At 36.6% G+C, this 14,484-nt stretch overlaps 1 protein-coding gene across 1 annotated transcript in view; it reads left to right on the top strand.

Moving 5' to 3' along the window:
* MAN1A1 (mannosidase alpha class 1A member 1) overlaps window positions 1–14,484 on the top strand; it is a 143,557-nt gene that overhangs the window by 45,121 nt on the left and 83,952 nt on the right. The window contains exons 3-4 of the mRNA XM_034060992.1: window positions 2,496–2,611; window positions 11,280–11,360. Of these exons, the coding sequence (XP_033916883.1) occupies window positions 2,496–2,611; window positions 11,280–11,360 (197 nt within the window). The remainder of the gene's footprint in view (window positions 1–2,495; window positions 2,612–11,279; window positions 11,361–14,484) is intronic.

Here is a 14,484-nt window from a genome sequence, read left to right as displayed (position 1 = left end):
CTTATCTTCCATTTTTGTTGTATGTGTTGCCACAGTTTCCTTCCATCAGAATATGACACAGAGTCAGAAAAAGAAAAGCAGTTGAATTCAAGAAGAGTAAGGGGCCTGGCTTCCATCCAGTTATAGACAGTGCACTGGGACATGTCTGAAACTTTCCTACATGTACTGTTCTGTAAGAAATGCTTGTAGACCACAAATCTTTATCTGTTTCACATACATGTATCCCCATTATGTTTGTGTGTATATGTATTATAATTGATGGTGAGGAATATGGATATACTGGAGAGCTAAACCCCACACTTGGTAAACAAAGGATGGGAACAAAATAATAAAATATAAAGTGTACCAACATGCATTTTGTGTAGCAGTATTCTATTACAGAATCTTTTGGCCAAAATATCATAGAATCATAGAATGGTTTTGGTTGGAAGGGACCTCAAAGATCATCTTGTTCAAAATCTTCTGCCACAGGCAGGGACACCTCACACTGGACCAGGTTCCTCAAAGCCCTGTCCAGCCTGGCCTCAGACACTGCCAGGGATGGGGCAGCCACAGCTTCTCTGGGCAACCTGTGCCAGTGTCTCACCACCCTCACAGTAAAGGATATCCTAATATCTAATATCTTAATAGCTAGTATCCTAATATCTTCCTAATATTTAATCTAAACCTACCCTCTTGTCAGATTAAAACCATTACCCCTTGTCCTATTCCTCCATGCTCTTGTATAAAGTCCCTCTCCAGATTTCTGGGAGGCCCCTTTTAGGCACTGGAAGCTGCTCTGAGGTCTCCCCTGAGCTTTCTCTTCTCCATGCTGAACAAGCCCAACTCTCTCAGCCTGTCTCCACAGGAGAGATGTTCCAGCCCTTTGATCATCTCTGTGCCATCCTCTGGACTCACTCTAGCAGGTCCATGTCTCTCTTGTGTTGAGATTCCCAGAGCTGAGCACAATACTCCAAGTGAGGTCTCACTAGATCAGAGTAGAGGAGCAGGATCACCAATCTCTACCTGCTGGTCACACTAGTTTTGCTGCAGCCTCACATAGTTGGTTTTCTAAGCCACAAGCGCACACTGCTGTGTCATGTTGAGCTTCTCATTAACCAATAAGCTATGTCTAAAAACCTGGGCTAGACAAAAGCTTCTTTTGGCCCATCCTCCAAACAGTTTGGCCATAAGCCAGTTGCGGTTCTTAAACCATATGGCCACATACGCTCAGTCACAGAGCTGTGCTAATAAGCTTGTCATCCATAGCAGTTTTCCCTGCAGTGACACCCTGGAAACTCATACAAAGTTATACATCCTCTGATCACTTTTGGTTATTCTGCTCTTCCTGCCTGCCCTGAAGCACTGCTCCATTCTGTAATGTAATCTCTTATTTCTGTACTCATACCTTTGTATTTTTAGATATTAAAAACATGCTGTTTAAATGGTCCCGCTCTGCATTACCCAGAAATGATCTAGAATGCTCTGTGCTTTGTATCATGCTATTCTGAAATGCCAATCATCTTAGTTAAGCATCCACAAATGTTTTTAGCAGTAGGATCTTTCATTCTTTTGGCTTTTTATTTATTTATTTATTTTATTTTTCTCCAGATCATTGGTAAAGATTTCAAGTGTTAAATGGGAAAGGATGCTCTGTAGATGCTGCTTGATAGTCCACTTGAAGTTTTATGCTGACTGATTTCTTTTGCTTTCTTTTCAGTTAACTAGCTTGTGGGTAATTTTGCATATTCTGTATGAATCACTCACATGGAATAAATGATGCTATTAATACAGGAGAGAGAGAGAAAAACAGAAGCAGGTTTAACAAGGGAAGTAAAATGGAGCATATCTAAGTCCTTGGTCTGGAGGTTTTGGTACAGGCTAATAATGTTTCACTTTGGTAGGCTTGTACATTTATTTATCTCTCTTATCAAAATTACTCACTTCAGGCTTATGGTTTAAGAATTTCGAGTACAAGCTTTTGTTGCACAGAGTTACTAACATCTCCAGAGCCTTTGTAGTACTGTTCTCGAACACGTGTCCTCCAGCAGTTTTCCACAATTGTTCTCACTTTCTCATGAGCTCAGGAAAAATACATGTTACTTTGCCAAGCTTAAAGGAAAGTTCTTCCTTTAACATGAGAGAAGGGCAAATATGGGAGCTTAGCTCTGGAAAGATACTATATCCTTCTTCCGAAAGTATGCTGCAGTTTTATTAGTGGAATATCTGGGGAAAAACATATAGATTACTTAATTCAGAGAAAGAAAGGACATTCCAAAGAGGATATTATAAGCAATTAGCAGCTGCTAAAAAAGAGAGTGTGTTACGATGTTGTGTTGTGGCATGGGAATCAGAGCTAAGGCTGTGAATGACTAGTTGCCCACTTGAATGTTTATATGCCCAATTTTTAATTGGATTAAATTAAATTAGATTTTTGAAATTAGAATTAATTTAATTAGCTCTAAGTGAAAAGCCTTCTGTTGGAAAGTAAATAGCTGATTTTTCATGTATTTCAGGTAACATTCAAGGAGCAACAATAGTGGATGCCCTTGATACGCTATACATCATGGAAATGAAAGAGGAATTCAAGGAAGCCAAGGAGTGGGTTGAAAAAAACTTAGATTTCAATGTGGTAAGTAGTGTTGCTGATTAACATTTAATGCTCTGTTTAATCTCCAGGGGTCAGTTGAGGACTGTGTTCTAATATTGCAAGCATGATACTAGGCTACAGAATTTAGATCACTGATAGATAAAACAAGGCAGGAAGCAGAAATACAATAAAGTTACTACTCTGCTTATATATGCAGTTTTTCAGTATGAGAAATTTAGATAGATAGGAGGCAATGACCTGAACTAAAGGAAGGAAAAAGAGTATTTACCATTGTAAAAAAACTTTTTGATTATTTTGGATAGAAGAATCAGGACACTTCAAGCATTAATTTTTTAGTTATATAAACACTTTGCATTTTCACTTTTTACAATCTTCCACAAATTAGACTTGCATTTAGAGAAAGCTGCACACCATACATACCGTTTAAGTTGTGTATTCTGGTAAAGCTGAACCCCAAGAGTTAGGCTGAACTGTTGGCACAAACTGAGCTGCATTAGTCTTATGAGGCACCAAGTCATCACAACTGACATCTACAGATCATCCTCTTAACTGGTAAATACGCATCTGAGAGCAAAGTTCATTATTAAAGTTTTTGTCCTAGAAAGGCTCTGAACAAGCAAGAACCTCTGTAAAACTTCGATTAAATTGATAAATTGTTTTTAATTTGTAGTCCAGAGTATTTATTGGAATACCTTGATACAGAGAGCTAGAGAAGTACATTTACTGATAGGTGTAGTGGAGTAGCAAAGGGTTGTAGGCACAGTATACCGAGCACTTAAAAAGCTCTTGTAGTTGACATGCATAATGGCAGAAACACCTGGAAACAAAATATTCCTTCTAATATATTATGCAGAAAAGTCAGGATTAATTATCTTCTTTTACATGCTTGAGAATTAATTACCGTTTTAAGAAGGAGGAGTTAATAAGAGTGGGTATTATACTTTATATAAGCAGCAATTTAGTGTGCACTCATGTTTACGTTAATAATGTAAATACAGGATGTTAAACTGTGCTCCCAAGTAGTGTCAGATATACATGCTAACTTTATCTTGTGCATAAGGTGTGGGGTTTTTTCCTAATGGAATTTTTTTTATATTAAATTCCTGTCTTACCACCTTAGCATTATTAACGTGTTTAAAAAAGTAAGAATAAAACACAATAGAAAATAGCAAACTCCACTTTAACTTAAGAGCTGAGCTCCACTTGGAGGAACATTATAAAGTGAAGTAGAGTGATTTACATGAATAACATTAAAATATTTGGGGTTTGCACTGGTAACTTCCAGGTATTGACTGCAATGTTAGCTCCTCTTATTAATTTATGTACTTTTAAAAATTATACAGCACTTTTTTTTTTTCCCAGTAATTCTTAAAAGCTGTGAAGTCTTTCAGTGTCTAAAAATTTGTGGTGTTAGTCGGTCAGCGTAGCAATCCAGCAGATCTACTAAAACTGCTTTACAGATGATACAGATGTGCTTAAGGAATACTACCTTCCTCCTGATATTCCTGTAAATAGCTGCCTCGAGTTCAACACTTCACAAAACTATTTTCATAATACTTCATAATCATATAGAATATTACATTGTTATCACTAATGAGTAGATGAATTTTCCTAAAGCAAAGTGAGGAATAAATAACCTTAATGCCAACTTTAATAATTGATGTCAATTTGTTTAGTGGCTTAATTGTGTGAAGCTACTCAACTAAACTCTTTTTTGGTTTTGCACCTTAAAATATGAGTTCCAGTTTCAAATGCTGCTTTTTATTTGTATTTTATAGCTTTAAGTTTGAAATCACCTAACACAAGGAATAGCAGGGTCCATGTGTTTGTTTTTAAGCATTTATCAGGCATTACTTGACATTTTATGTATTAATGTTTCATACAGTCTTACTTGCTCCTGTTTTAGAGATCTTTCTTCCATGAAAGTGAATTAGGTTTTAAAAGCTGACAGACTGACATAGCCTGAAGTGTTATTTCTTGGGAGTAGTATAAAACATGCTTCTCTTTGACGTTTGTGGTCATTTCCTGGGCAGTGACTGCTTAATCAGCTTCGGAGCAAGCATGTTTGCCCTTTATTTTTATAAATAGGATTATTTTTTTTTCCATTTTATCTTAAAACTATGCTTTTTAAATAATAAATTTTCTTTAAGATGTTCTTTACAAAAATAGCTGTGACTGCATTATGTATCAGAATCTTTTCATGTTCTACATCAGTGTAGCTAGATAAAGCAAGTTGTCCTCTGGAAGTTTGTAATAGGTCAGAAACTCATTGTACATTTTGAACTATTTGGCCAGCATTTGATCATTCTCATCACCCAGTCATGAAAGTTTCCAAATGTCACTTTGTAAAGTAAGCACTAGTTTAGCCGCATAAAAGGATTTATGGAATAAAGGTGACTTAATGGGAAATTCCATAATCTCTTCACATGTTAAGATTTTAATCCCCCGATTCAGTGAATTAGTTGTCAGGGCTACTCTTTTTTACCTTTCTAAAGCAAGTAGACTGTTCTGATTTTGAAGGAAAATTCTAGAAAACTGAATAAACACTACCTTTCTTGGCAAACTTGTGAATCTTCATAATCTTCTGAGAGGACTTGTTTGGAAGTTTCGCCTTTTGGAGTATATAACACTGAAGCTGTTTTTATTATAGCTGGAGCTGGTAGCCCTGTGGTTTTATAACTGGGATATTCACATTGGAATGCTTGGAATTTTTTCCAACTAAAACTGCTAAAACTAATTTTCTCCAAACTGACCTAACTATTTTTTCCAAACTAAAACATAACTGCTGAAATTCCTTGTATTTGATACATTGCTGTAGTTTCAGCCAAACTGAGTAGTCTTTCAGGAATTAAGTTCCATTTTCTGATTCTGTCAGTATTGTAAGGGATTTAGAAATACACCTTTTGAAAGAGTTGACATTTGCATTGGCTAAATCCAAAGTTTTTGCATTGTGGATGTGTGACCTGTTTTCCATTATATCACTTCATCCCTGTGGGGGGTGTCTTTGCTCTTCAGTTAATATAGCTGACAATTTGGTCTGACCTCCCCATGCATGCTGCTGCCCACACAACCTTTGCACAGTGTTCTGGCATGGCCCTTCGCAAAGCTGCACTGGGCTGAGTTGTATATTAGTACATTGCAACAGAGGAAAAAGGAGCCAGTCTTTCATGGGATCACTAGGGAGCTTGGCTGTTTCCTAGCTACAACTACGCACATCTGAGTGTTGCTCTGGTTTTATTTTTTCATTATTTGCTTTAGAACCTGCACACACACAGAGCATTCATAGCTTTCTGAAAGAGTTTCTATACCAACACCCAACTTTAGCATCACACTGGGGAGGAAAAAGATATTGGACCCTGCAGTGCAAGGGGTGAAACACACTGAATTCATACTCCATAAGAGAAACTGGAAGGGATTTTAATGAGATGGGTGAAGGGGTCAGGAGTTGAAGAGCAGTAGTGCAAGAGCTGAGCCATGTGGCAAAGCGGTAGGGTTGGCATTTATCAAGTGCTGGAATTGATGGTTCTTCACATCTACACCCAGACAGACCCCAACATCTTTAGGATAACACTGATGGATCTGTCCTCATCTTACTCAGCCCTGCCAAGCTCCTTCCCCTCAAAAGGAAAGTCTTGCCCATACAGCATACTGTGAACAGTCATAGAATCATAGAATAGTTAGGATTGGAAAGGACCTCAAGATCATCTAGTTCCAACCCCCCTGCCATGGGCAGGGACACCTCACACTAAACCATATCACCCAAGGCTTCATCCAACCTGGTCTTGAACACTGCCAGGGATGGAGCATTCACTACCTCCCTGGGCAACCCATTCCAGTACCTCACCACCCTAACAGTAAAAAATTTCTTCCTTATATCCAGTCTAAACCTCTGCTGTTTAAGTTTCGTTGGCCTATGTGGTGTCCTAAAGCACGCCTGAACATTGGCTGGAACAAGAAGGGCCCAAACTAGACTAGAGGGTGCTAACAATTTAATGATATGTGAGATGGTGCTTGAATTCATTCTCTGACCCACTGATAAACTGTCTGATGTGGGTGCAGCCAGGTAGAACCATAATGGGAACCAGGTATGGAGCAGGAAGGCATGCGTTTACTGGCAGAAGAAGAAAATTGTTTCTTTTAAGATACCTCAAAGGTGAATCTGTATTCACACAAAAATAATCTTCCTGTTGGTTACTACTGAATTTGTTTGCCTCATCCCTCTCTGTTTTTCATCAAAATGAAGGATGCCCAGTCAGACACAAGTGTCAGCATGTTTGTTCAGTAGCTCTATCTATGTGGATATAATTCAGTTGACTTCAGCTGACATTTTGTGCAAGCATTGACTCATCGTGCATTATCTGTCTCATCACAGATAACTTCCCTTGTTAACTGCACAGGGTGGATCAGCCTAGGAGAGAGCTGCTGTCGTGCCATGGGAAGAGTATAAGAAGCAGCTCATTATTTGCTCTCAAAGATAGCTAGTAAATGAATTGAGGAACTGCACAAAGAGAAGGGAATGAGTAAGACAGTAAGGGTACTTTCATTCTTGTGTCCTGCCAGCACTCTTAAGCAAATCTGTTTTCAGAGGTCAGTCAGTCACTGTGTCTGGTTTTATAACCACCCCTGAAGCTTGAAGGCTTACTTACCAGTTCTGATTTTCATCTTTGCTATTAGCTTTGCAAATTTGAGTGTCTTTTAAAGAAGCTTTGTGTAGAGCTTCATGCAATGTAGTTTAATGTGTAGTATATCTTCCATTTTGGGAATGAAAAAAGAGTGGGAAAAGTATAAACTTGGAATTATGTTTATCTCTGCTGCCATGTATAGATTAACATATCCTTTTTCCAAGATCCCAGAACAGCAAATAGTATTCGGATCTAATGCTTCCGGCACATGTCTTTGCTTCAAGTCTGTCTGTGCTTCAGTAGTCAGTAACAAGATAGCCTTTTAGAATTCAGATTGTTTATTTCAAACTTCAGCTTTTGCAGATTTAAATCCTACTGCTCTCAAGCTATAGGTGTTATGATTGACTTTTAATTCTATTTAACAGCCCATAACCTAATGTTCTGGCTTGTAGGCAGATGTTTTTCTCATGCTTTATTTTTGGTGCTTTTTTCTCTTTGTGAGAAAATCAGAAAGTTTCCTTATACAACAATTTACAACAGAATAGCTTTCCTGTTAAAAAAAAAAAAAAAACAACCAAACTAAAACAACAAAAAAAAACATGTGGGATGTATGAGTAAATGGACTTTTGAATAATAAAATAAATGTTTAATGGATCTGTGAGGAAAATTAAGGAAGCCAGAAGTTGAAAATGGTTCTTTAGTTTGTGGGACTACTTATTTACTAGTTTGCCACATAAGTTGTTTTAGTACACTCAAAATGTCAGCCTTCAAAGTGATTTGATTTTGTTTTGATTACGAATAAGAAATTATTTTGATGGTCTAAAAGGAGATCCTGCAAGTTTATGATTAAATGCAGTTATTTTGCTGCTAGAGATCGTTAATGCCTTCAGTAACACTTCCTTTTTGTGCCCACTTAGGATCTTACAGTTTGCTGTATGGGCACTTCAGCAAGGTTAAATAGCATGTTATGCAACAACCAGACTTTGACACTTGCAATAAAATGGTGCCTAAAATTGCTCCCCTTGGCTAGAGGAAATGAGTTTTTTAGCAAGCTGCCACTAAATTACACTTAATTTGTGGAATAGGAGTGAAACTTTGTTTCCCACAATCTCAAGTAATTAAAATGTAGTAGCTTTAAGTGATCTATTGTAATGATCTTTGTGTCTCTGTCATATTTCCCCGACTGCTTGAAAATGCTAAGATTTGTTGTTGTTTCCAGCCTTTTTTTTTGCTTCAACAGGGAAATATTATTATTGAATATTAATTATGTTGTATCATGTTTAATTATGTTAATTATTTATATTAATTATGCTGTTATATATAGTTAGATTAATCCTTATTATGTTCAATAATATGTTTAATATTATTATATAATAATAATTATGTATCTTTCTCACTTGAAATGCAGGCCCTTTGTGTCTATTTTTTACTCTAAAATTATATACATTATTCAACATTGTTCAGTGTAGTGTCCCTGGTGTTTTCTTGCACAGTTTATTAACCTGCAGGATATGGACTGTAGTGGCACAGTATTTTTTGTTACTGTTTTGAAAGAAAAAAAATTTATAAAGAATCTGTAATAAGGAAGACTGAAACAAATAATTTGGTGGGATTTGTGGCCTTATTTGGGTCTTTATAAAAACTAAGAGAGTAAGCTCTTTATCAAATATAAATTAAAGTGAGTTGATTACTGTGAACATATTCATCCACATAAAAAGCACACAGTATTTTCTCCAATTGAATTACAAATGGCAGAGCAAGTACCAGTGCTTGATGAGTACCAGGTGGAAGCTGATACTAGATAAATACAATTGAGTTGTATTTCAAATGCTGGGCTTGTAAATGAGGGTGACTTCCCATGAGAAAACATAGACAGAAATGATTTTGGCCTTGATCTACAAATTTGTGGAGAGGAAGACTTTCAGGCAAGAGATATGTTAAGGAAATTGCCCAAAAGGATGTGAATACTGATCTGATTTTTTTTAAAGCTGAAGGAGAAGAGGTTCCGGAGAGCCCAGCTGACAGTAGTTTTGTTGTCTGAACAGTGCTTTCAACATTTAAGATCAGCCACAGCTGGTTGAAGCTTCAGTAGCTTACCAGTTCTGGACTTAATCTTACGGTTTACGGAAGGGTGAGATGCAGCTGATATTAGATTGACCTGTCATAGGTTTGCAAATGAAATACAGAAGCAGAGTAACATGAACTATCTAATACAACTCTTGGAACCTATCCCCCTATGCCGTGTTTGGTACTATCTGTTGCTTTTTGAAGATGGATCTTCCTAAGGTACAGACAACTTCCCTTTTTTTTAAAAGGAGTTAGTTTGATAGCTTTACTAGTTAAACTGCAGCTTCTTGAGTGTTTCTAAGCTATGGCTCTTCTCTTGGTTAAAACCCCCTCATTTTAGCATTTTTCCTTCTCAAGTCAAAAAGGGGTAACACTCAACTGTTTTGTCATTTTATTGTAGAGAGTTGCTTGTGTGCAGCTGGATCTGAGGGCGAAATAAAAAATAACATTGCTTACTTAGGATTTGACTGCTGAATAGAAATATACAGACTTCTTTGTGCAACCTGTATGTGGATGCTGATTAAAAATATGAAAAGAGGGTAATGATCAAGGTGTTGTGTCTTAAAAGCATAATACAAAAGATTATTAAAAATCAAGCCAGAAAGAAGGGTAAAGTTAATGTAGCACAAATCAACTACTTCTAGGAACAGTTCACTTTTTCTACCATACGACTTTTTCACGTAAGACTTCTGTGTAGAGGTGAATGTCTCTTTGACATGAAATTATAAAACTTCTTTAACTGTTTTGCAAGTAGCTGTAATTCCCGTGCTTTCTGAGAATATTACTAGCCTAGAATAATGAGCTTAAGTATAACTATGTAGCATACAGCTTTCAAATGTACCATTAATGAAATGTCTATTTCATTAATTGCATCTGCTTCAGCAGCTTCTATAAGGATTTCAGACTGAGATGAGGATTTTGAACACAGGTTCAGAGACATGTTCAAGTGAAGTGCTGGAAATCTGATAACATTAAAACAATGATTATCTTCAAGAAAAGTCCCAAGACCACCACTTCAGCAAACGTTCAGGATTACAGTGCAATTAATCTTTGTGATTCAACAGTAAAATCTTTATTCACATTACCTCAAAGTCTTCTTTTTGTCTATATCTGATTTCCAGAAGCAGATGACAGTGCATACATACTGAGCTTTTCTTAAAAGGCCTTCATATGCCTTGACAGATAGGACTGGTTTGTGAGTTAAGTAGTCATATTAATCTGGAAAGGCAAAATGTAAGGTTTGGAGACAAAATATTCAGCTCATATATCACTCAATTTACTTAGAGCAATTGAAAATCAAAAAAGCAATTTAATTCAATCCTCACAGGAAACACAAGTGTCTGTGTTTTGAGATAGATAGTGCCTGGATCTGCACTGCACAGTACAACAAACCTAATGTCTGTCATTGGTAAAGACTAGGCCAGTATGGGAAGGGATGTCACTGCAGTACTGAATGATTATCTGCTCCCTAGTGAATACACATCATGATTACATTTTTGTCATGAACATGTAACTAACTCATTCTAGCGTTACCTCCCATTTTACAATAACCTGCATTTACACTGAAGTGGGAAAGCCCTTGATACAACATTCTGATCAAGAACTCCTACAGTGTCTGAGAAGAGATGGCATGTGGTGTGAGGTAGTGTGGGATATATGACCTTGGACCACTTAAGTGTTTGTGAGTGCTGAGTCATCTACAGGGAAGTACTCTGGATATGTGGATTTAGAGAAAGCCCAAGTGGAAGAGATTAAAAGTTAAATAGGATGAAGATAATGGAGACATTATTTTGTTAACATGAGGAAGAAAAGAAAATACTTTAAAATGCCCTTAAATTAACTTATGTTGTCTTTCCCTATACCTTATGTGTTTTGCTGTTTACAGCTGTTGTAGCTTAATGCCTACATCTATATAAAAAAAGAAAAAAGGGGCAAACAAAATGTTACAGATGGTACAGAAAAGTATCAGGGAACAAAACTATGTTTGTTTATTTCAACAGAATGCTGAAATTTCAGTATTTGAAGTGAACATTCGTTTTGTTGGTGGACTACTTTCAGCTTACTATCTTTCAGGAGAAGAGGTAAGAGATTTCCACATAGTTTATCTTAATTAAACTTGTTTTGAACTTTGAAAATGGCTTGTACAGCAGAAATCTGTGCAGTGGGTTTTCTTGCTTCTGTTACTGTTGTTTTATGTATGTATTAAAGCTATTAGTTCATGTAGGTGTTAAAAGGTTTTATTTTTTGTTCCTGAGTTGAAGCCATACCCAGTACATTCTTACTGGACTTTGTGATGGACTGTGTAATTATGGACTTTTTATCCCATGGTATTGGTAGATTTTGTTCATCAGGTTCTTACTTCACAAATTGGTTTTGACCACATTCTTTAACTCCTATGAACTGTACTTCTGTTGGCCATCCTGAAGCTGAAGCTTCAACTCACATGGAAAAGGCATGTTAAGAATGAAAACATAACTGGTAAACCTATACATGTGAATGTCTTTAAAGAATCAATATCCCATTAATCTCTGTTGTCTGTCATGTTTTCTGGAGAGGATAAAGAAGTATCTTCATCTAAACACTTTGACTAATGCGACTGTTTCTGTGATGTATTTCGAGAAGGTTATACTAAGTCACAGGTATTGTGATATTTTAAATTTTTAGCTTGGTATTGAAAAGTCTTTAATCTTGCTAATTTAAATTCTTGTTCCTGTTTGTGGATTATAGTAGTGTTTTATTATAGGATTAACACAAGTTAATACTCTTAACCTTAAGTTGAATTTATCATCGGATTTCTTTAAATCCAAAGCAATTACTGGTGGAAACTCCACAAAACCCTAAAGATGTATAATTTTCTTTCATATGTAAATTTCCCCAATACTGGGTAAAGCTCTGTTTTGAACCTGTCTAACTTGAATTCTGTGGTGTCCATGTTGGTTTTTGTTAAAGTTTATCTTTATGTTAAATCTGTCTTAGAAGGTACTATTGGGTCATGTACCTGACAAACCAGTTATAAGGAGACAGTGTTCCTTTGACATTTTTACTTAAGTAGACTTACCTTTTTATTTCCCATGGTGCTGGGGGTAGGTGATGTTGATAAGACTTCAATGTTTTAAAATAGACGGGCTTTCTTATTGTATCTATCTTACAATTTGCACGTAGACCCATTTAAAATTCACACTTAACAGTAATGACAGAATTTGAGAGGTGGTTGGTAGCTGACTTCTTGATCTTTACTAACTGTTGTTTTATTTAGTGTGCCATTGCTGAGTCTTGAAGGAAACAGTTTGTCCCTCTACAGTAACTCAGCAACCAGAAGTAAGAATATCTAAGGGTGTCTAGAATTGAAAGCTGTTCCTTCTGCAATGAAATAGTTATACCTTTCACTGCAGATTTACTTCTTGCAAACAGGAGTTAATTTTTTCCAGTAAACCTATTGCTACATTTTAATTAACTGATTCTGACAGAAGCAGAGGACGTTTGTCAAGACAACAAGCTGGTAGAGGACTGCACATGAGCCTTTACATCAAGCAGCAGCTGTCTGACAAGAAATGCCTGAAGCATTTGTCATCTGTGCTTCATATGTATGTTGATAATTTATAGCTTGTGTCTGTTAATAAGCAGTTTCACTTTCAATCAGTGCATGTAGTTTCTCCTAAATAACACCTAGTCAGTTGCTTCTCAACCATTCCCTTATTTTGTGATGAGTGGCAGTGCACCACCTCTTGGACTAGCCTGATAGCAACATCAGTGTTCAAATAAAACTCCTGTACAAATTAAATGAGGAAACATTTAAAACTGAAGAGTATTTCACACAATGGTTAATTAAGTGGAACTCTTTGCAGTGGAATAATGGTGATACTGGATCCTGTTGTCCATTCTAAAAATGCATGGACTCATTAATGAAAGTAAAATGGGTTCCTAAACACAAAGATGGCATATATGATTAAGGAGGGTCCTGAGTTCTTGTAAGCTGGGAAAGACACCATCCATGCTTGGTTTTCATACTCTCGGACGGACAGCTGCTGTCCAAGACAGCATGATGTTCCTAAACTAATAGTTGTCCTAGTGGCTTGATGAGTACAACTCGGCATGCTCTGCCTCTATCAGATTTGGGGAAACTTGCCCATTTGTCTCCTAAATCCAAGATACTGAAGCAATAGCCACTGCTGCCTATGGGAAGAGAGGGATGCAGCCATTCTGAGGACAAAACAGCTGTGCAGCAGTGTGAGTTTTCCCATGCTGTGTCTGCCAGTGCTCCTGCTGCTGACAAGTGTAGAAAGGACTCAGAGCCCCAGAAGCTGGCTGCCACCATAGAAGTATATCTTTAATCATCCATTAGTCCATTATATTAGTAGGCATTCTAAAGAGGTGGAACAACTTGTATGCAGGCTGTTAGGAAGATTAAGCTTTCTCAGTTAAAAACTCATTTAATTCTTTATCAAATTAACTATTTAAAAATCTTATATTTGCTGTACTAACTTATCAATATCCTAATTTAAAAGAGCTATGTTTCAGTAAAAGGAGTGACGGAAATAATTATTGTTTGTACTTCTGAATTACATTTCCATGGGTAATGATCCAAAGCTGCAACACATTGTATGCACCATAATTGTTTGTAAGTCTAACTAATCATGATTAAAGAATATTCTATCATAGAGTAGTTCCTAAGACATTCTGCTCACATAATAATTCATTTAGATAAAGGCACCAATGTGAACAATTCTAAAAATGAACAAATTTAATACTTTGCCTCTCGATACCTGTGTGTGGTGCTCACTTGCAAATAGAGCTATGAGATACATTCTATTAAGCTTTGTATAATTACTGCCTTACTAGAATGAACAAGTGCTAGAAGTGTCATATACCATCACCTCTTTTTTACTGTTTTATGATTGGTAACATAAGCCAGAAAGAATTCCAGTCAAATGTCAAACTTCATTTATAAAACAGCTGCAAATACCAGAAAAAATGATTTCAAAATGAGTAACTTCTTAAGGATGTCTCTTGGTTTTGTTTTGTTTTTTTCTAAGTCCCCCATAATAATATTGCATGTGAATGCTTCTGTGGTATTCTTCCACGAGTCAGCAGTTGTAAGGAGTTGTTAAAAATAAACCTGGATCTTTTAAAGCACTGCTAGTATTGATTTTGCTTGTGTAAAAGCATCTAGGGGAGCCTGTAGTATGGTATGTTTAACCCATAGGA

Source organism: Melopsittacus undulatus, chromosome 3 (assembly GCF_012275295.1).
Source record: "Melopsittacus undulatus isolate bMelUnd1 chromosome 3, bMelUnd1.mat.Z, whole genome shotgun sequence".
In the NCBI taxonomy this organism is placed as follows: Eukaryota; Metazoa; Chordata; class Aves; order Psittaciformes; family Psittaculidae; genus Melopsittacus; species Melopsittacus undulatus.
Note: the sequence above shows the minus strand (reverse complement) of the source record. Positions and strands in the feature narration are given on the sequence as shown.